At 38.3% G+C, this 22,502-nt stretch overlaps 1 protein-coding gene across 4 annotated transcripts in view; it reads right to left on the bottom strand.

Moving 5' to 3' along the window:
- Positions 1 to 508: 508 nt before the first annotated feature.
- The window catches only part of FLT4 (fms related receptor tyrosine kinase 4), a 143,442-nt gene continuing 121,448 nt past the window's right edge, over positions 509 to 22,502 (bottom strand). For 3 of the 4 annotated variants that reach the window (XM_058168426.1, XM_058168427.1, XM_058168428.1), the window contains exons 23-30: positions 21,733 to 21,855; positions 12,981 to 13,092; positions 12,117 to 12,216; positions 11,757 to 11,862; positions 8,119 to 8,258; positions 6,881 to 7,001; positions 4,770 to 4,855; positions 509 to 1,507 (exon numbers count right to left, since the gene is read on the bottom strand). In XM_058168426.1, coding sequence (XP_058024409.1) covers positions 1,288 to 1,507; positions 4,770 to 4,855; positions 6,881 to 7,001; positions 8,119 to 8,258; positions 11,757 to 11,862; positions 12,117 to 12,216; positions 12,981 to 13,092; positions 21,733 to 21,855 — 1,008 coding nt within the window. In that variant the 3' untranslated portion in view covers positions 509 to 1,287. The remainder of the gene's footprint in view (positions 1,508 to 4,769; positions 4,856 to 6,880; positions 7,002 to 8,118; positions 8,259 to 11,756; positions 11,863 to 12,116; positions 12,217 to 12,980; positions 13,093 to 21,732; positions 21,856 to 22,502) is intronic. The other variant, XM_058168429.1, reaches the window with a different exon arrangement.

Here is a 22,502-nt window from a genome sequence, read left to right as displayed (position 1 = left end):
ATAAATTAATGTTTGAAATATTTATTCTGAGTGTAAAATTTGGATTTTTCTGTTAGGAATAGGACATATTATTTTGGAAATCATACATAAATGAATAGAAACAGGAAAGAAAAACCTACAAATAACAGAGAAGGAGGGTATTACAATTTTGTCAGATTCCTGCTGAATACTGCCATATTCTTCTCTATTATCTTGACCAAGAACTATATCTCTTGTTTTTAAGTAATATATAAATTTTATAAGGATAATATCAACTTTTTGGTAGGGCCATAGATCGTATTAATTTTCTGATCCCTTAAAAAAAGTTAAAGAAAGCAAAACCATCAAACCCAAAAAGACAGATTGTTTAGATGACAAAGATCCAATACAGAACACTTTAAAAGATTCATAATTTGGACATATAAATGGATTGTGAGTTTTTAAAATTGCATTTTCTATTTTTAAACATATCTCTTATTGGAATTTCTGCTTCTCGGTGAAAGTGGTATAATTCACACCAGGCCTAGAATGTTATGCAAACTCAGACAGTTATATTTTTTCAATAAATAATAGTTAAACAAACTGTAGTTTCTTGCAGGTATGTGAAATTAATCAGTGAAAATAAAATCCCCTTAAATTGCTGAATTTCCTAAGACACACACGTTGTAGCAGTTTCCACATGTCTAAAACAGTGAAAGTATGGAAAATATTCAAGCTGGGAGACTATCTTGGTCTCTAATATAAATGAAATAAGTCTATGTAAGACTTAAATATAGTTACGCTTTAAGTTGTTTATTGGAATGTCTACATCAAGTGAAGGATTATCCAAGCTTGGGGATGTTGCTGCTTTACCATTGCCTACATTAATTTTTTTTTATTCCATCTCCTAATAGAGGGAAAAACAAGAGCAGAAACAAACAAAACTGCATATCAGGAAAATTGCTCAGTTAAGACACATCTATTTTTATCTGACCTGAAATAAAGCTTGTTATGGCAAACTATTTCAATGGAGGCTGAATCCTGAGCAGTGATTGAAGCTCTCAAAACAGATCCCACAAAACTGCATCTGAGATCTCTTCCTTAAAAGATCATCGGAGCAAGAATTTTCATTCATGTCAAAGGCAAGGATAGAGTTTAGTTTGAAAGGCACAGCTCCATCTTCCTAACCAAGGAGTTCTCCATGTGTTCCAGAGGAATCATCCTTGTGGTTTCTTCTAGGACAAAAATATGTATTCTTCACTGAAGGGTACACAAAGGGAAGACATTGTTGAATCTCTCAGAAAGGTGTCTCCATGACTGTCTTCCCCTTTAGCATTGGTCTGAAAAGAATGAAGCATGAAGGAGGGAGGGACTGGTGCCTTCAGTTGGTGGAGTGCAGCTGCCTTCCTCAGACTGTTCTGATAGTTCCCCGTATTCACTATTATAAAAAGTCTGACCTCGGAGCTCTGATTGATACAATGGCCGACCTCTGCCCCTTGGTTTGGATTGATCCACTGTTGGGTCTATATTTTGGTTGGATCCTTTACTACTGTTGGAGAAAAAAAGGCAGGAAGTCACTTCCAACAAAGGCATATTCTAATTTAAGTTTCCTCAAAAAGCTTCTGAGCAACAAAAGGATTAAAATAAGAACAAACCATTTTGCAGATGGGTTGGTCTGGAAGATGTATAAATTTAGGGTTACAAAGTAAGCAGATCTTTCTAAAACCATGCCATAACAAGCCAAATCTATACTTGAATATTTTTCCAGTTACATCAGTGTCAGCTACAGCCTTAAGCAATATTCTCACAGCTTTTATGGCTACATTTTCATCTTTTTTTTTTTGGAGAATAACATTTATAGCATTTGTTTAAGTTTCATTGTTCAACAAATCAAAATTATTTCCATAACATGCCATAACTTTTATCTCTAACTCCATGTATCTGCTAGGTCTTCTTGTTTAGCCTTTTTCATTCACTATTCTTTTCATCAAATTTATTCTGCATTTTCTCTCTTTCTGTTTACTACATCTGTGCAATAATCTTTCCATGTTACACCATACTTTTCATCCTTTTTTTTGTAGCACTAATTCTTTTATATGCATGCTTTTTTTAGTTGCAATCTGTTTCACCAAATGGCCTTCTGCATATTTTCCATTATCATAACTCCATGCACTTCTGTGGCATTCTGTAATGTAATTCTTTGCATGATTTTTTTATTTTATAGTTTTATGGTTTATGATTTTATTATTGGTTGTATTGTTGTGAGCCACCCAAGGTGGACAGTCATACAAATCTTTTAAACAAACAAACAAACAAACAAACAAACAAACAAACAAACAAACAAACAGATTTCTGCTCCTGGAAGTTTCCACATTCATGGCCTTTATAATATCACTATTCACTGTTGAGAGATTAATGCAGTTTCTGGTATTTTTGATACAAAACTCAGACCTTCCTGCAGTCAATCTACTTTGTACTTGTTTAATTTAATTTTATTGCTTTTCCCAAGATTCACTGTTGACACTATAAAAGAAAAGGCATATCTACATTCAGCAGCTCTTTTCAGTTTGGTATCATTCACTAATTCTCTCAAACTTTCATCATAAACATATTTTGTCAATCAATCAAATCATAACATTAGATTTATATTCATTATCTTGCCAACTCTACATATGAATAGACTTATGCTTAAACCACACATTCCAAACAGACTTTTTCCTAAGCAGATACTCATCAAAGAATCCTTATTCTATTCATAAATGGCCCTGTCGGTTTTTCTGTATCACAACAAATACTGTCTAAACAATTTTAATAACATATCACCATATCTTAAAATAAAATCAAGGATCTCTTCTTCCCATATCCCATCTCTTATCTATAAATAAATCCTTTAAGTCTCATTGTTTCAGTCATCAACAAAATTCCATTAAGTTGGTTGGAAATGAAAAAGTTACGGTATGTATTTTTACTTTGATCAAATAAACCAACGTTATATTGCTTTGTTTTAGTTTTAACAATTTTGATCTTTAATCCCTTCAAATAATATTCTAGAATTTGATTTCTTTCCTTTTTTTTCTTTCCTTCTTGCAAAATTCTTCAAAGCATTAACAAGCCACTTTTGTAAATCTAATATAAGAAAATAATCAAGGTTGGTTTGTTATTTGTGTATCTTTTTTATTGTAAGTATTAAGACTTCAGCCAGTGTAGTTTGTATGTTCAGTGTAGCAACTCTTTCCATATCATTTTAAAGTCCAATTTTAAATCAGTCTCAATCTTGTCAGGTTAAACTTGTTTCTCTTGCATACCTTCTTTTAAGCAGAGCATTATCCAAAGAAGCAGACACTCTTAAAATTAACTTTGGGACACATTGTTCAAAAATATCCTTCAAAATACCTAATACTAAAATATTTTGCTTCATTCTGTATCAGTAAGTCAAATTTAAGAAAAGGCATTGACTTCTGACTCCCTTTGATGCATGAGAATAAGATGATGACATCAAAGCCTGACTAGGTGGCTCAGTGGCTAAGACACTGAGCTTGTTGATCAGAAAGGTCGGCAGTTCAGCAGTTCGAATCCTAGTACAAGTGTGTGAGCAGAGGGTGGACTAAATGACCTCCAAGGTCCCTTCCAACTCTGTTACTGTTAAACCTCAACTTTTTATTTGTACATATTAATATAAACTAGCCATTTCTACAACAACAAATATTTGGAATTAAAAAGATCCAGTCTACTTGCTGGCTCTTCATTCCACTGCTCTCATTGGCTCTGCTTTTAATGGAACTCTCTTCAGTTTGCCATTTCTTCCCAAGAAATCACATCTTATATGTCTTTATCAACTGCATTCTACAGGCTAGACTAGTTTATTCAAATACTTCACTATTTTCCCTTCCTCTCTCCTTCCTCCCTCCCTCCCTCCCCCCTCCCTTTCAAATTACAGTTTTTCATATGTTATAGTCATCACCAAATAGACCAGTGGCTATTGACCTCCACTATCCAATATGGCTTTGGGCCACGCCCAGAATAGGCTCATTCCATTTAAAAATCATGCATTTGCTCGTTCTGTTCTGAGATTAGAGTTTCTTTCTTTCATCCTCATGTTTCTCTACTTCTAGACCTTTTCTGTGCAAAGCATTAGAACTGACTAGTGGGAAGGAATGGGTAAGTGGGAGCAATCAAAAGGATTTTGCATAGCAGTAGGGAATGGCACAAGCAAAGGTACCTAATTTCATTTCTGGTGAATGAGTTTATGCAAACTCTCAATTTTTAAATATCCCCTCTAAACTGTGTCCCTCAAACCACAGGCCAGGGAGTGTCTAAGCCCAATCAGTTCATAAATACTCAATGTCTTCATAGTATTCTATCGGCATTAACCCTGATTTCCTGCCCCTGGATAAGTTGGATAAGCCACTATCTAATCGGTTTGTTACAGGCATACAACCACATGGCACAAAAATACAGCAAGGGTGCTATTACTCAAGTAAAGTTCATCCTTATTCCTGCTGTTTTATCCTGAGCACTGAAAACACATCCCATTTCCCTAGGAATAGCAACACCATCTGGGATGCCTTTAAGCAGTATTCACTATGTCTTCATTTTCTTTGCAAAATTCAAATACTGTAGCTCTTTTCAAAAACCAATCCATTCAATCATAGTTTTGCGTTAGGTGCCATTAGCAATGCTGCAACAAGCACCAGTTTTCAGGAGAACATGTATTTTGGGTCTCCTAGTCCTCTGGCAGAAAGCACCATTGGGCATTTTGGATTACTGAGAAGAGAAAGAACATCATTTGGGAGAGCATGATAATGAAGTACCTGAATGCACCTTCTTTTCTGTGCCTGTTTTCTATCCTCTCAAACTCCTCTGATGCCAAAACCATCCCACTGTCTGTCTGATTATCCTGCAAGAAGTAGAAGCAATGGTTAAAAGGGAGGACGGATGTAGCACAAAAACTACATTCAGTATGCAATTACTTATTTCTTTTTGCATTTTTGCACACGTGCTAATGCAGTTCCCATTTTTTTAAAAAAAAATTATATTAGGGATCTCTTACATATGGGAAAATCATTGCCGATATATGCCTTTTATATTGGTGCATATGCAAATGAGCACAAATTTCAGTGCAGACTTTATAGAGAAATAAGGTGGAATGAATTTGTATTTAAAAAAACAGAAAGAGTGCAGTGTCTCCAAAATCAAGGGGGGGGGGAAACATTTATCCCTAGAAATGCCAGCACGGTTTCTGTACATGTGTCCAAACTGCAGAAATGGAAAAACAACTTGCTATAACATGGCAGAATAATTGCTGATGGAAATTGAGGAGTATTTGGGAAGAAGCAAATGTGAACACGCATACACGCATATGGACATGTGCACGCACACCCATTCATATATAGACATATCTCTGCATATGCGTTGTCACTGACAGGCACTATAGATGCAAATGTTTTGCAATTTTCACCACTACCAATGCACTTAGATATTTTTGTGGTGCTAAAGAAGCATGTGCCGAATGGAAATGGTTAAGATGGATTCTACTGCATCATCCTTTGCATGTAGGTTATGTTCCCAACCAAGTAGCTGTCAAGTATGCCAGGGAAGATGGCATACCAGTTTGGTCGAGAGATTAAGGCACCAGGCTAGAAAGTGGGAGATTCTGAGTTCAAGTCTTCCATTGGCCATGAAAATTTGCTGGGTGATTTTGGTCCAGACTTTGGTCACAGTGTTGTTTTTGTAAGGAAAAAAATAGGAGGAGGAAGAGAAGCCAGATATGTCTGCATCTTGAATTATTTGTAAAAAATAATATAGACAGAATACAAACAAAAAAACAATTGATTAGAGTTATATATATGCTTCCATTCCCATTTTCAATTGTTCTGTCTGCTGCGGGAAGAGTCTACCGGGATGCTACTCGCAACCTCACTCAACATGCTACTCACAAATCAGAAAGGAGTATTGGAAGATGTGGGTCCTGAGGTTTTTACTTTGCCAGCACTGAAATCATACTATATTTCGCTCTCACACACCAAAATTTAACTTTTTAAAAATCCAAGCAGCACAATTGTGTCTAGTTGAATGTAGTTGATCTGGTTGATGCCTTTCTTCTTTATTTAGAAAGCTTCTTGGCTATCCACACAAGCTAGTTGCAATTTATGTGAGTGTTTTGTTATGGCAGAAAATGAAATATGTGCATATATCATTTGAATAAAACTTTAGATTACTGTACAAATATCTGTCACAGCAGATGGCAGCACCTAATTGATCTTGACTGACTCTGAGAAAGCTAAGCAGGGTCTGATCTTGGTTGCATTAGGATGGGAATCCACTAGGATACCCCAGGATTAAATTGGGAAGTTGAAACATCATCAAGGCCAGAAGGAATGCAATAGACAGCTAATTTATTTATTTGATTTATATAGCTGCCCATCTCACAAAACATGACTCTGGGCGTCTTACATAAAATAAACAAATAAAATACATAATGTAAAATTAAAACACATAGCCACTGAGCTTCATAAAATAACTGTCAAAAAATCCAGGAGACAGGATTTATCGCAATTCAGTATTTAGGGCCTTGTGAAAATTCCAACGTGGTGGTAGGGTAACCTAATCTCAGGTATAATGAGGTACCACAGGGCAGATGGCCTGGCAGAAAAGGATAATAAATCCTCTTGAGTCCTGCCAGATGACACTCCATGCTTCTTCTATTGGAAATAGATGGGTTGACTAGAAATAGCTGGGAAAGAGATGGCTCCATAAGTAGCTGAGTCTAAAGACATCAAGGCTATCATTTTGTATTGTTGAATATTTCTATGTATTCAAAAGGAGTCACTCAGTTTGAAGACATCTTTACTTTTGCAGAAAAATAAGTACAAATTAATGGCTTTTGCATTTCCTTTTGTTACCTTTAAAACTGTCTACTCACCGGATGTGCTTTATACATAGTTTGTGTCATAGGAAATTCTTCAAAAGTCTTTAATCTCGATGGACATCTTATTTGATTCCCGCCAGTCAAACAGCCAGGGAAAGATACACAATTATAATATCTAGGAGAGGAAAATCAGAGAAGAAACAGAGTTCAACTATGGGAGCCTTCATTTTATGCTCTTTCTTTGAATCAAACTGGGTTCATTACAAATACTAACTCTGCAGCAAATTATCAGCTTGGGTTGAAGGACTTCTTTCTCCAGATTGCGTATTTAAGGTCTATCTGTACATCATATAATTATGTTTGCAGCAATCGCATTTTTATGATTTATACAGTCTTAATGTGCTTGGGATCAAGAAAGGAAGATCAACATGGAAGAATCCATGTTTAAACTTCCAAGCCTATCAGGAAAAGAGCAAAAAATTTTGAATGGTAGTAAAGTTTTAAAACCTTCCTCCTCCCATTGCTATTCTTGCATTTTGATTGCAGCCTCCAAGGCTGCTTTTCATTTTAAAATATAGGAATATAAGGATCTGCCTTAGTATTCCAACTCATACTATTTGTCCATCTAATGCTGAATTATCTATCTGTAATTGTACAGATAAAAGACATTTTAATCAGTTGTCACCTAATACTGGATAGAGATGCCAAGAATTTTATGTGATACTTTTGGCATGCAAAGGATTATTTTACCCTGTCATGATCCCCTTTCTCTTATATTAGGACACTTCTATCCATCTTTTCAGCACACCTCAGGTGAACCTTCCTAATCTTTTAACAAACAGCATAGAAAATTAATCTCTTGGCATTAGAAACATCTAATCCTTTGATTGGAAATAGTGACTTTCTTTTTCTGTGTCATAGTTCTTGTCACTTTGTAATTTTGATTGGCAATTTCCTTCTTAGTGCTTGAGGCAGCCATCATTACTAATACAGGGAAAATATTGTCCTATAGGAAGTAGGACATGCTAACTGTTGACTTATTATGAAAGCAGCCCTCTGCATATACATTATAACAAATAAGCCTAGCCCAAATAATTGTGGGGTGTATTTTAAATAAACAGAATTTAAAAAGTCTCATTGGAAAGGTTTTAGATGTGATTGCTAATGTTAAGGAAAGTTTTATCAGTATGAGGAGGACATGCAATCCTTGTAAAATCTTTGTTCAATTATTGGCTGACTTTTGGCTATTTCTGACTTCCTATCATATTTTTCAAAAATCAGTACCAGCTTACCTTGCTGCTACATTATGACAGTGTATCTTCATGTCAAATTCTTCTTCATCAGAATTCTGCTGGATGGATGAAGCCACCTGGGAGAAGCCATCATCTTCAGAACTCTGAGAGTCATTTAATGGGATATAATCTTTCCCCTCCTAATAGAATCCAGATAAATGTATATGAGCAATGATGATAGAAGATTTTACCAACAGGAAGCACAATAATGGTTATAAACACAATTTTGGTGTCTCCTTTGTATGTTTAATAAGACATAGTTGAAGAACTTCTATAGAGTTGCCTGTGATGGTGTGGACATATACTGAGGAAAGTAGTAAACAATAATTTATCTCTTAAAAATGATATAACACATTAATCTTTAAAATTTAAAACTATTTGTGTAATTAGTTATTGATTCCTTGGAATTTCATTTCTAGGAGCGGCCATAATATAAAATAACAAAATAAGCAATACTAAAACCTATATTATATATCAATTTCTAGTTTTTGTAACATTTGAAACTAAGGCATTCCATTTCAACCTTGTATTAATTGCTTATGGAACAACTAAAATTAGTCATAATTATTTTAGCTGTCAGATTGAAAAGAATTTTTCAAGAATGTATTCACAAGGACCAATATGATTTTTAAACTTGAAAGACAGTTAAGAGATACAAGTTAGATCTATACTGGATATTTTTGATTATATGGAACAAGATACCAAAAAAACATGCTACACTCATCTTTTTAGATGCAGAGAAGACTTATAATAATCTGAACTGGGCTTTTTGTTTACTTAAATTTTTGAAAATATGAATTTTGGAGACAATTTTAGAAAATGAGTGAAATTGATTTACATTTCATGGGCAGCACAAATAATTGTTAATACAGATTTAATGTGTTTTATCTAGAATGTTATTTTTGTTTCAGGTGGTATCTGTTTTGACAACTGATGGTTCATTTAATCAATCTCAGAAGTACCCTGTTTCCCCCAAAATAAGACATCCCCTGATAATAAGCCCAATCGGGCTTTTGAGCGCATGGCAATAAGGCCAAGCGCTTATTTTATGCTTCAAAAAAATATGAGACAGGGTCTTATTTTTGGGGAAACACAGTATGTATCTAAATTTGTAGAGCTAGAGAACCCCTCCCCCCCAAATAAGGTATTTCAAAATGGAAAGGAAATAAGGAGATTGGGTCTACCAGATTTAAAATTTTACATTCAAATTATGCTGCTGAGAAATAGTAGCTATTGAAGTTAGAAAGTGAGTTTTGGGCTGAATGGAGATATGTTATATGACAAAGCTAAGGTTAATGTAGATTTTAAAAACCCCTTATAGAAAACAGAAAATATGAATTTATGACTTGTAATTTTGATGATTAGAAAAAAAATGTATATAATAGAAAAAAATGAGAGGGTTTTTTTTGTAACCATAGAGTAAGAGATAATTTTGTAATCATACTTGTATTTGCTGCAAAGGAAATTAGAAGCTTTTTTCTGCTGCATTTTAAAAAATCATTTATCAATTGGGAAAAGCTGGTGAAATCACAGTGGAGACCGAAAGCATGTAAATTCTTTTGTGATATAAATAAGCCAGCCAATTTAATAATGTACCCTGAAGTGGGATGGGAACATGGGAAGAATATCAAAAACTGGGTCACAAAATCTGTGATTTGTAAGTCCAGGGGGTTATCCCTAGAAAACATACTGCATGATCTGATGCAAATTAATAATGCGAGTGTATGAAGAATAGCAATGAAGAATAGCAATATAGAATAGCAACGGATAGCAATCTAGAATACTTTAACGTTATCAAAGAGAATACTAATAAATTGAGTGGGTTTTTAAAAACTAAAACTGTCTAGTAAGTTTCAGAGACTTCAAAAATAGCATTACTGTAGTATCATTCAACATTTCTGATGCCAAATACAGCCTAATGCAGTTCTTATCCTCTGTCTGCTTCCAGCTGCACGTTCTGCAGTCTATAATAAACAACTATAATCCAAAACTAAATATTGACTATAGCCAAGATACAGTCAATGCATTTTTTTGGTCGTGATATTCTTGCGCACAATTTACTAATACAAAGTCTAATTGTTTTCTGACTTTCTTAGCATGGAAGGAATCAACCTAGCATACCACAAGTTAATTTTTTATTTTGTGCCTTTCCTTCTTTGCACAAATCATTTTAAAATATATGTATTTTAAATACATACTGTATATATGTATCAATGTAAAATACATAATTCTACCTCATATTTGCTGTGTGGCACACAGCAGTCTAAACTGAATAGGATACTTGTGGGATTTGATAAGCTGCATTTGTTAATAGGAACAGAGCAAAGAAGATTCTTTATCAGAATGGCTGAAACATAAAATGGCAATATCTTGATGATATTGCATAGGTTGCAGCCAGTGGTGGGATTCAGCCAGTTCGCACCCCTTTGGGAGAACCAGTTGTTAACTTTCTGAGCAGTTTGGCAAACTGGTTATTGGAAGAAATCATTAGGGCAGAGAACCGGTTGTTAAATTACTTGAATCCCAGCATTGGTTGCAGCAATACGGTAATAAATAGTTTTTGCTTCTAGCTTTTTTTAAAAAAATAAGGACTATGAAAACATTACAAGTCTGTCCAATGACGTTTAATTGAAAGCTAAAACATTGCATTGAAAGCTATGCCACATATTATGTAATGACATAGAGTCGCTTTAAGAGGGAGATGGGAGGTCTCTAAATATTCATTCTCACAAACTGATAATGAACATAAATGCCAGATCACACTATGTTTACTCAGTAATAATAACATCTGCCTGAAAGCAAGAACAGGCAAGACCAAAAAACAGAAAAAGTAATAGAAAATGAAGAAGCTGAGGTGCTCTGGGGCTTTAGAATTCAAAGATATAGGCATCCACAACATAATACCCCAGACTTAACAATTGTTGAAAAGAAAAATAATAAAAGAAAAACAGTCTAGATGGTGGATGTGGCAGCACTTGGAGACTGCAGAATAGAAGAAAAAGAACTGGAGAAAATTAACAAAATATAAATAGAAGCAGAATGATTGTGGCAAAAGAAAACAAAGGTAGTGCCAATAGTAATAGGTGCCTTGGGTGCAATCCGAAAACAACTGGAGCACCACTTGAATACTATCGGCATTGATAAAATACCATGAATCAATTGCAATTATTATGAATCAATTTACTGAATCTGCACTACTATTAATCGTTTCATAGTTCCCATCACCAATCTCTTTCCACTTATGACAGTATGACTATAACTTGTTGCTGGCAATCCTTATGATTTATATTGATATATTGACCATCAATTGTGTTGTAAATGTTGTACCTTGATGAACGTATCTTTTCTTTTATGTACACTGAGAGCATATGCACCAAGACAAATTCCTTGTGTGTCCAATCACACTTGGCCAATAAAATTCTATTCTATTCTAATTCAAAAGGCAGTGTTACTTGCAATGATACCATCAAACATCAGCATCTCCCTATCCCCTGAGAAGGACTTGATAGATGGATAAAAATGCCAAATCCATTCTGAACATCTGGCTAATTGTGTGACAAACCCTTAATAATAATTAACTCCAGATATTGCTGACTACTTCTTTAGTCTTTGTATTCTGATAATAATTGGAAACTGACCTGTTGAACATTTTCTTGAAGAAGATCTCCCAGGATCTCAACCAAATCAGAGAATGTTGGCCTCTCTTTGGGATCTCCAAACCAACAATTCAGCATTATTCTGTAGCTGCAAAGAACATAAATTTTTACATAAGGTTAGTCAGGTACAGATGAAATGGAAAAGCTCTGTAAAGGAAAAAACCAACCTTGAGCTGGACACTAAACTTGAGACCGGTTGTATTACTACAAAAGAGATGTAAGCAACTAGACTATAATTCACCTCAGTCTCCCATACAAGAAGCTCTGAAACCTCCTGCACATCTATAATTTGTTGATTTAGTATCTTCATTGTTGGCTATATATTGAAGTACTTTGACTCACATTTCTGCAGTAGCATATTCTGGAGCTCTCATCCTGGTGCCATCTTTTAGTCTTTGGCAAAATTCCTCATTGATTTGTACTCCAGGGTAAGGGGAGGCTCCTGAAAAGATGTAGTGGTATAAAGAGAAAGGGGAAGAAAAGAAAAAAAATAATATATGGATTCTTGCAGCTGTACTTATCTACTGTTTTGATTAAATGCAGTACAGTAAAATACATGCATTTTTTCTCATTACTTCTGTAATGGAATCTATTTCACACTGATTGTTTTGTAGCTCCTCAGAAGCCATTAAACAAGCTGAAACATCCTCTGTAAAAAAGGTCAAATCACAAGATTTGTTTGCGGTTGTTCAATAACTACTCAAGACATTTTCAAGCCTTAATCTCTAAAGTTGGCATGATATGAGAATGTTACAAACATTCTCAGAATTATAAGTAAAGTCCACTTCAAACCAAATTTGACTCCTAGTGACTTTACGGATTATCCATGTAATTTCCTTGGCAAGAATATCAAAATGGCTTGTCATTGTCTTCCAGGATGTTTTTTTTTTAATTTTAAAATCTAGCTTAGAGTGCTGGTATCTCTTGTTGGAATCTCAGCCAAACACTATCCAGGACTGATTCTGCTTAGATTTTTGAGCTCAGTTAAAATCAGGTAGATGTTGCCATTTTAATCATAGCTGAACCATAATTAAAACCTGGTTTATTATTTCTGAGATAGCAGATCATTGACATATGCAGCATCCTGTCATAAGTTTCGTTGGGAGAAAATAATGAAATATAGGGAATCTTGCAGTCTACTTTTAAAATTGTATGCTCATAAAAACATAGCTAATCCCATCAAGAGTCCAAATATTTAATACTTACCTAAAGAGAATATCTCCCACAATAGGACTCCAAAGGACCAGACATCACTCTGAGTAGTATAAACTTTGTCAAAGATGCTTTCTGGAGCCATCCATTTGAGTGGAAGACGAGCCTATAGTACAGTGATATCAAGGCACATACATTACAGTGGAAGAAAACACAGGAAAGTCTCCAGAGATTCTATAACGGTGTTTGAAGATGGCAGAAAATACAATAAATAAGAAATTTTCATTTTCAGATAATAGGAAATTGCAATCTGGCATAATCTTATCTACCTATATACTGTAGCTGCATTTGCTGTGAATTCCAAAACAAGGCAGAAAAGTGAAATTTGGCTCACATTTAAATTCAAATTGTACCGATTACAAAAAACCTTAAACATTATTTCAAGATAACATTTAAATATTATTTACTCATTCTCTCAAATCAGTTTTGTAGACTATGGGTTTGCAAGAAAAAAAGTCCTATCTTCTTATATATACATACATACATACATACATATGTACGTATATATATATATATGTAGGTCTTTGGTTATTTGGGTTTTCTCCCACGTAAAATTGGAAGTGTCTTGGCGATGTTTCGACGAACATACATACAAACACCCGCGAAAACCTCAGAAAACAAACAATATATATATATATATATATATATATATATATATATATATATATATATATATATATATATATATATATATATGTTATAATAGTAGTAATAATAACAACAACAACAACAACAACAGAGTTGGAAGGTACCTTGGAGGCCTTCTAGTCCAACCCCCTGCCCAGGCAGGAAACCCTACACCATCTCAGACAGATGGTTATCCAATATTTTCTTAAAAATTTCCAGTGTTGGAACATTCACAACTTCTGCAGGCAAGTCATTCCACTTATTAATTGTTCTAACTGTCAGGAAATTTCTCCTTAGTTCTAGGTTGCTTCTTTCCTTGATCAGTTTCCACCCATTGCTTCTTGTTCTACCCTCAGGTGCTTTGAAGAACAGCCCGACTCCCTCTTCTTTGTGGCAACCCCTGAGATATTGGAACACTGCTATCATGTCTCCCCTAGTCCTTCTTTTTATTAAACTAGACATACCCAGTTCCTGCAACCGTTCTTCATGTGTTTTAGCCTCCAGTCCCCTAATCATCTTTGTTGCTCTTCTCTGCACTCTTTATAGAGTTTCAGCATCTTTTTTACATCGTGGCGACCAAAACTGAATGCAATATTCCAAGTGTGGCCTTACCAAGGCATAAAGTGGCACTAACACTTCACGTGATCTTGATTCTATCCCTCTGTTTATGCAGCCCAGAACTGTGTTGGCTTTTTTAGCAGCTGCTGCACACTGCTGGCTCATATCTAAATGGTTATCCACTAGGACTCCAAGATCCCTCTCACAGGTACTACTATTGAGCAAGGTACCACATATACGGTACCTGTGCATTTTGATTTTTTTGCCTAAACGTAGAACCTTACTTTTTTCACTGTTGAATTTCATTTTGTTAGATAGCGCCCAATGTTCAATTCTGTCAAGATCGTTCTGTAACTTGAGCCTATCTTCTTGAGTGTTGGCTATTTCTGCCAGCTTGGTGTCATCTGCAAATTTGATGAGTTCCCCATCTATCCCCTTGTGCAAGTCACTGATGAAGATGTTGAAGAGTACTGGGCCTAAAACAGAGCCTTGGGGTACTCCACTGCATACTTCCCTCCATGTGGATGTAGTTCCGTTGAGGACTACACGTTGAGTGCGGTTGGTCAGCCAGTTACGAATCCATCTGGTGGTGATGCTGTCTAACCCACATTTTTCTACTTTATCTAGTAGTAGGTTATGGTCTACTTTATCAAATGCTTTACTGAAGTCCAAGTAAATTATATCTACAGCATTCCTCTGGTCTACTAATTTTGTCACTTTGTCAAAGAATGCAAAAAGATTAGTCTGGCATGATCTGTTTTTGACAAAACCATGTTGGCTTTTGGTTATTACTTTGTTTATTTTTATTATTTTATTATTTAAACTTATATACCGCCCTATCTCCCAAAGGACTCAGGGCGGTTTACAGGCATATAAAAACATCAATATACAAATTAAAATAATCATTAAAAGACTTATTCTAATGCCAATAATTAATAATACCAATTAATAAAAATAGAAATATAAATATTAAAATCAATTTAAAACCCCTCTAAATTTAAAAATCTAAGCCAGTCCTGCACAGATGAATAAATGAGTCTTGAGCTCGCGACGGAAGGTTCGAAGATCTGGAAGTTGACGGAGTCCTGGGGGGAGTTCGTTCCAGAGGGCGGGAGCCCCCACAGAGAACGCCCTTCCCCTGGGCGTCGAGCGACACTGCCTAGCTGACGGCACCCTGAGGAGTCCCTCTCTGTGAGAGCGCACGGGTCGGTGAGAGGTATCTGGTCGCAGTAGGCGGTCCCGTGATAACCCGCCCTATGCCACGGAGCGCTTTAAAGGTGGTCACCAAAACCTTGAAGCGCACCGAAGGCCACAGGTAGCCAGTGCAGCCTGCAGGATGGGTGTTATCACGGGAGCCACGAGGGCTCCATCTATCACCCGCAGCCGCATTCTGGACTAACTGTAGCCTCGGATGCCCTTCAAGGAAGCCCCATGTAGAGGCGTTGCAGTAATCCAGGCGAGGCGTCACGAGGCGTGGTGACCGTGCATAGGGCCTCCCGGTCCAGAAAGGCGCAACTGGCGCACCAGGCGAACCTGGTAGACGCTCTCCTGGAGCGGCCGTCAAATGATCTTCTAGAGACAGCCGTTCATCCAGGAGGGCGCCTAAGTTGCGCACCTCTCCATCGGGGCCAATGACTCGCCACCGATGGTCAGCAGCGGTTAGCTGACTGTACCGGGATGCCGGCATCCACAGCCACTCTGTCTTGGAGGGATTGAGCTTGAGCCTGTTTCTCCCCATCCAGACCCGTACGGCCTCCAGACACCGGGACAGCACTTCGATAGCTTCGTTGGGGTGGTCCGGTGTGGAAAAGTACAGCTGGGTGTTTGCTTCTAGGTGTTCGGTGATTCGCTGCTTGATTATCTTTTCCAGAATCTTCCCCGGTATTGAGGTCAGGCTAATAGGTCTGTAGTTTCCTGGATCTGTTTTTTTTTCCTTTTTTGAAGATGGGAACTACATCAGCTCTTTTCCAGTCCTCTGGCAGTTCCCCTGTGCTCCAGGATCTTTGAAAGATATAGTTCAGTGGTTCTGAGATCTCGTCTGCCAGTTCCTTCAGAACCTTGGGGTGTAATCCCTTGGGTGTATGTAAATATGTTTTCATAGGTTTTCACAGGTATAGGTATGTAGGTCCTGGCATATTCGGGACCTGAATATGCCAAGACCGACCTACCGACCTACCGACCTACCTATATATATATATATATATATATATATATATATATATATATATATAGGTCTTTGGTTGTTCAAATATATATATTTGTTTTCTGAGGTTTTCACGGTGTTTGTATGTAGGTCTTTGGTTGTTGGGTTTTCTCCGTGTAAAATTGGAAATGTCTTGGCGCGTTTGACGAAGTCTCATTCGTCATCTTCAGGCTTCAGTGCTTCTGGGAGCAATGTGTGATCGCAGCTGTTTCTTCCTTTTAACTGCTAGTGGGGTTTGAACTGATTGGGTGGGAGCTTGGCTGTGCTCTGATTGGATGGAGGTTTTTGTGCTCTGATTGGCTGGGGTGTGTCCTGTTTGGGTGGGGGCTTGGTTGTGCTCAATTTAGTCTGTGTTGCAGGGGGATTTGAGCTGGTGAGCTGCATAGCTGTTGTTTGGCTTTGTGGTGGTGCTACATCTTCATAGTGGGTGTCAGTCTGCTGCATGTATGGATTGGAGGGGTTTGAAATGGCTAATGTTGCAGCTGCGGTCTGGCTTCTGGTCCTTGGTCGTGCTTCATGATCAGTGTGGGTTTGGATCTGCTTTCTGGGTGGATGTGGTGGTGACATCCTGTGTGGACCTCGTGAGTGTGGGTCTGGTGTCATTCCTCGTGTTAGGACTCGTTTGTCAATAAGGGCAGGTTTCCAAATGGCTGGTAGGCGGGAGGTATCATCTCGCTTTGTTCATGCTGTGTGGGCGTTTTCTATCTCGATGGCTTCTCTGATTATTCTGTTGTTAAAGTGTTCAGTTTTGGCGATAGTTCTGGTCTTTTAAAGTCAATATCGTGTCCTGTGACTTTAAAGTGTTGGACCAGGGAAGAAGTTGGTTCCTCTTTTGAATGAGTTCTTGTGTTCTTCAATGCGCACTTATTCTTCTGTTGGTTTGTCCAATGTATGTGGTGGGGCAGGCGGTGCATGGGATTTCATATACTCCTTGATTTTCTAACTCAATTTTGTCTTTGGGGTTTCTTAGGATGGTGGATATTTTTGGTTTGTGCAGAATGCTGTCTTGATGTTGTGTTTGTGGAGGATCTTGCTGATTCTGTCTGTGGTGCCTTTTATATATGGGAGGAGGGCTGTGCCATTTTCTTGTTCTCTGTCTTGGGTTTTAGTGGGGGGTTCTTTCTGGATTAGTTTGGTAATCTTATTTCTCTGGAATCCATTGGATGTTAGTACGTTTGTGAGAGTGTGTAGTTCGGTTTTTAGGTGTTGTTCATCAGCTAAGCATTTTGTTCTAGAGATGAGTGTCTTGGCTACGGAGTTGATCTGTGCTGGGTGGTGGTGTGAGAGTGCGTGCAGATAGCGGTTTGTGTGTGTTTTCTTCTGGTAGATGGTGTGTCCTAGGGAGCCATTGGGTCTCTTGTAGACTAAGACATCTAGGAAGGGAAGTTGGTTGTTAACTTCTGTTTCCATGGTGAACTGTATTTTGGGGTGTAGGCGATTTAGCTGACTGTACCGGGATGCCGGCATCCACAGCCACTCTGTCTTGGAGGATTGAGCTTGAGCCTGTTTCTCCCCATCCAGACCGTCTGCCTCCAGACACCGGGACAGCACTTCGATAGCTTCGTTGGGGTGGTCCGGTGTGGAAAAGTACAGCTGGGTGTTTGCTTCTAGGTGTTCGGTGATTCGCTGCTTGATTATCTTTTCCAGAATCTTCCCCGGTATTGAGGTCAGGCTAATAGGTCTGTAGTTTCCTGGATCTGTTTTTTTCCCCCTTTTTTGAAGATGGGAACTACATCAGCTCTTTTCCAGTCCTCTGGCAGTTCCTCTGTGCTCCAGGATCTTTGAAAGATATAGTTCAGTGGTTCTGAGATCTCGTCTGCCAGTTCCTTCAGAACCTTGGGGTGTAATCCCTTGGGTGTATGTAAATATGTTTTCATAGGTTTTCACAGGTATAGGTATGTAGGTCCTGGCATATTCGGGACCTGAATATGCCAAGACCGACCTACCAACCTACCGACCTACCTATATATATATATATATATATATATATATATATATATATATATATATATATATAGGTCTTTGGTTGTTCAAATATATATATTTGTTTTCTGAGGTTTTCACGGGTGTTTGTATGTAGGTCTTTGGTTGTTCGGGTTTTCTCCCGTGTAAAATTGGAAATGTCTTGGCAACGTTTCGACGAAGTCTCACTCGTCATCTTCAGGCTTCAGCTTCGTGCTTCTGGGAGCAATGTGTGATCGCAGCTGTTTCTTCCTTTTAACTGCTAGTGGGGGTTTGAACTGATTGGGTGGGAGCTTGGCTGTGCTCTGATTGGATGGAGGTTTTTTTGTGCTCTGATTGGCTGGGGGTGTGTCCTGTTTGGGTGGGGGCTTGGTTGTGTTCAATTTAGTCTGTGTTGCAGGGGGATTTGAGCTGGTGAGCTGCATAGCTGTTGTTTGGCTTTGTGGTGGTGCTACATCTTCATAGTGGGTGTCAGTCTGCTGCATGTATGGATTGGAGGGGTTTGAAATGGCTAATGTTGCAGCTGCGGTCTGGCTTCTGGTCCTTGGTCGTGCTTCATGATCAGTGTGGGTTTGGGTCTGCTTTCTGGGTGGATGTGTGGTGGTGACATCCTGTGTGGACCTCGTGAGTGTGGGTCTGGTGTCATTCCTCGTGTTAAGGACTCGTTTGTCAATAAGGGCGGATTTCAAATGGCTGGTAGGCGGAGGTATCATCTCGTTTGTTCATGCTGTGTGGGCGTTTTCTATCTCGATGGCTTCTCTGATTATTCTGTTGTTAAAGTGTTCAGTTTTGGCGATAGTTCTGGTCTTTTAAAGTCAATATCGTGTCCTGTGACTTTAAAGTGTTGGACCAGGGAAGAAGTTGGTTCCTCTTTTGAATGAGTTCTTGTGTTCTTCAATGCGTGCACTTATTCTTCTGTTGGTTTGTCCGATGTATGTGGTGGGGCAGGCGGTGCATGGGATTTCATATACTCCTTGATTTTCTAACTCAATTTTTTCTTTGGGGTTTCTTAGGATGGTGGATATTTTTTGGTTTGTGCAGAATGCTGTCTCGATGTTATGTTTGTGGAGGATCTTGCTGATTCTGTCTGTGGTGCCTTTTATATATGGGAGGAGGGCTGTGCCGTTTTCTTGTTCTCTGTCTTGGGTTTTAGTGGGGGTTCTTTTTGGATTAGTTTGGTAATCTTATTTCTCTGGAATCCATTGGATGTTAGTACGTTTGTGAGAGTGTGTAGTTCGGTTTTTAGGTGTTGTTCGTCAGCTAAGCGTTTTGTTCTAGAGATGAGTGTCTTGGCTACGGAGTTGATCTGTGCTGGGTGGTGGTGTGAGAGTGCATGCAGATAGCGGTTTGTGTGTGTTTTCTTCTGGTAGATGGTGTGTCCTAGGGAGCCATTGGGTTTCTTGTAGACTAAGACATCTAGGAAGGGAAGTTGGTTGTTAACTTCTGTTTCCATGGTGAACTGTATTTTGGGGTGTAGGCTATTGAGGTGTGTGAGGAAGTTGTCAAGTTTTTCTTTCCCGTGTGGCCAGATTATGAAGGTGTCATCTACATATCTGAGCCAGAGTTTGGGTTTGTGATCAGATTTTTCTAGTGCTTGGGTTTCAAAGTGTTCCATGTAGAGGTTGGCAATGACAGGTGAGAGGGGTGATCCCATGGGTGCTCCTTCTATTTGTTTGTATTTTTGTCCGTTATAGATGAAGTATGTGTTGGATAGGCAGTGGTTGGTCAGATCTAGGATGTGCTTGGGGGGGTTATATTTGTTTTGGATAGCTGTCAAGGCTTCTTTGATTGGCACTTGGGTGAAGAGGGATATGACATCAAAGCTCACGAGTAGGTCGCTGGGCTGTAAGTTTTGTTTCTTTATGATATCTATGAACTGGAATGAGTTTTTTACGTGTGAGGCGATGGATTCTGCATAGGGCTGTAGTTGTTTGGCGAGAAATTTGGCTAGGTTTTGTAGAGGTGAGCCTATGGAGCTGACTATGGGTCTGAGTGGGGTTCCTTCTTTGTGTATCTTGGGGAGGCCGTAGAGCTTAGGGCATCTGGATGATTTCTCTCTGGGAATGATTCTTTGTTGGATTTCTTCGCTGATGGGGGAGGCTTTTATTTTGGATCTAGTGGTTTTTTCTAGGTAGGTGGTGGGGTCTGTTTTTAGGGGCTTGTATGCAGGGTCTTGGAGTAGGTTGGTTAATTTGGTTTGGTAGTCAGATGTGTTCATAACCACCGTGGCGTTCCCCTTGTCTGCTGGTAGGATTATTATGCTGGTGTCTTTTTTCAGGTTAAGTAGTGCTGTCTGTTCCTCTTTGGGTAAGTTGCTTTTGGGTGGCTTGCTGCTGCAGAGGATGTTGGTGATTTCGAGTCTGATTTTGTTAGCATCATCGGGGTTGATTTTGGTCAGGCTGGTTTCAACTCCGCATATAATGTTTTCAGTGGGGATGTATTTGGGAGTGACTGCAAAGTTGAATCCTTTGGAAAGGACATCGGTTTCAGCTTTGGTGAGGATCCTATCTGAGATGTTATGCACTGTTTGTTTCATGTGTGGCTGTGAGGGTGGAGGGGTTTGTTTCTGGCGTTCTTGTTCCCTCATCCAATCAGAGCACAGCCAAGCTCCCACCCAATCAGTTCAAACCCCCACTAGCAGTTAAAAAGGAAGAAACAGCTGCAATCACACATTGCTCCCAGAAGCACGAAGCTGAAGCCTGAAGATGACGAATGAGACTTCGTCGAAACGTCGCCAAGACACTTCCAATTTTACGCGGGAGAAAACCCGAATAACCAAAGACCTACATACAAACACCCGCGAAAACCTCAGAAAACAAATATATATATATATATATATAAGTTTTATCAAGGGACCTTTATCAGTAAATGGAGATGGTGTCTGACTCAGAGATTGCTTGCAAGCCCTGCTAAAAGGCTATTGAGTCTTTTAGTGATGGGAAGCAAGTGGCTTCCAGTTGATGTTGACTTCCAATTGACATCAACCCCAAACAGCATGTTAATAGCAAGGGACTGTGACATGACAACTCAAAAATACCTACAAGGGCTGTAGATTGCCCAAAGCAACCTAATATTTAGTTTATATCAAGAAATTACATTAGATAAAACATTTGTTTGCTTCATTCCTTGAGGTACTATACCTTTCTTGGGACAAACATTTTCACAGTATTGGGATGCCCAAAGGTCATTAGTAAATAAAATAAATCCAAAATCCATAGAGGCAATATCTTCATTGGATTAATTAAATATCTACACAATAGTACTCATTCCAATATGAATTTTGGTTCTCCCCCTCACAGCTATACTGATTTTTATATAATAACACTAAAAGATACTGACTGGCAACCAACTTCAGAAACCAGTTCATTTTTATCCAAAGGACAACCCAGAACTCACACTGCCCTTCCTGACATAGTCAGGGTCCTTGTAGATATCCCGAGCCAGACCAAAGTCACAAATCTTCACCACATTGTTCTCTGACAATAAGATGTTCCGAGCTGCTAAGTCTCTATGGATACACTACAGGAAAATGCAAAAGGGGGTGGGGAGAAATCCAAAATAAATTAAATGTTAATACAAAATTTTAAAAAAGGACAGAAAAATAGAAAAAATGAAAAATGCTTAACTCTCTCTCAGGCTTGTACTCTCAGTGAAAGACATAAGTAAAAGAAGCAAGAAATCCTTTCCAGAAAGTACTGAACACCTTATGGTCTCTCTCATTTATTTGCAAAACCACAGATATGATTGTAAGGGGGGAAAAAGTAAGAAATGCTGTTCTGGATCAGATCAAAGGCAATCTGGTCCAGTATCTTGCATCTCCTGGTAGAATGGCAAGTGCTTATAGAAATGCATAAGCAAAGATAAGCAAACCTTGCTCTCAATAGCTTTACGCTGTCTCTGCTTGGCCAAGCAACTGAAACAAAATGACACAGGTGGGACATATAATAAAACTGTATTCCTGAATGGTGTGGCGGCCGGCTAGCCAGCTGTGTGTTTCAAGGATGTTGCATTTTCCCCTGCTACTTATACATGCCAGAAGACAGCTGGACAAATGATAAAAAGTGCCCAAATGACTGTTTCTATGGGAGAGCAATGTTTGCTGCTCCTGCGTTAGGCATCCATGCTCCACCATGTAAACCAACAGACACACAGAAAAAAAATGTCTT

This window comes from Ahaetulla prasina, chromosome 2, assembly GCF_028640845.1.
Source record: "Ahaetulla prasina isolate Xishuangbanna chromosome 2, ASM2864084v1, whole genome shotgun sequence".
Lineage (NCBI taxonomy): Eukaryota > Metazoa > Chordata > Lepidosauria > Squamata > Colubridae > Ahaetulla > Ahaetulla prasina.
This window is presented reverse-complemented; position numbering and strand designations above follow the sequence as displayed.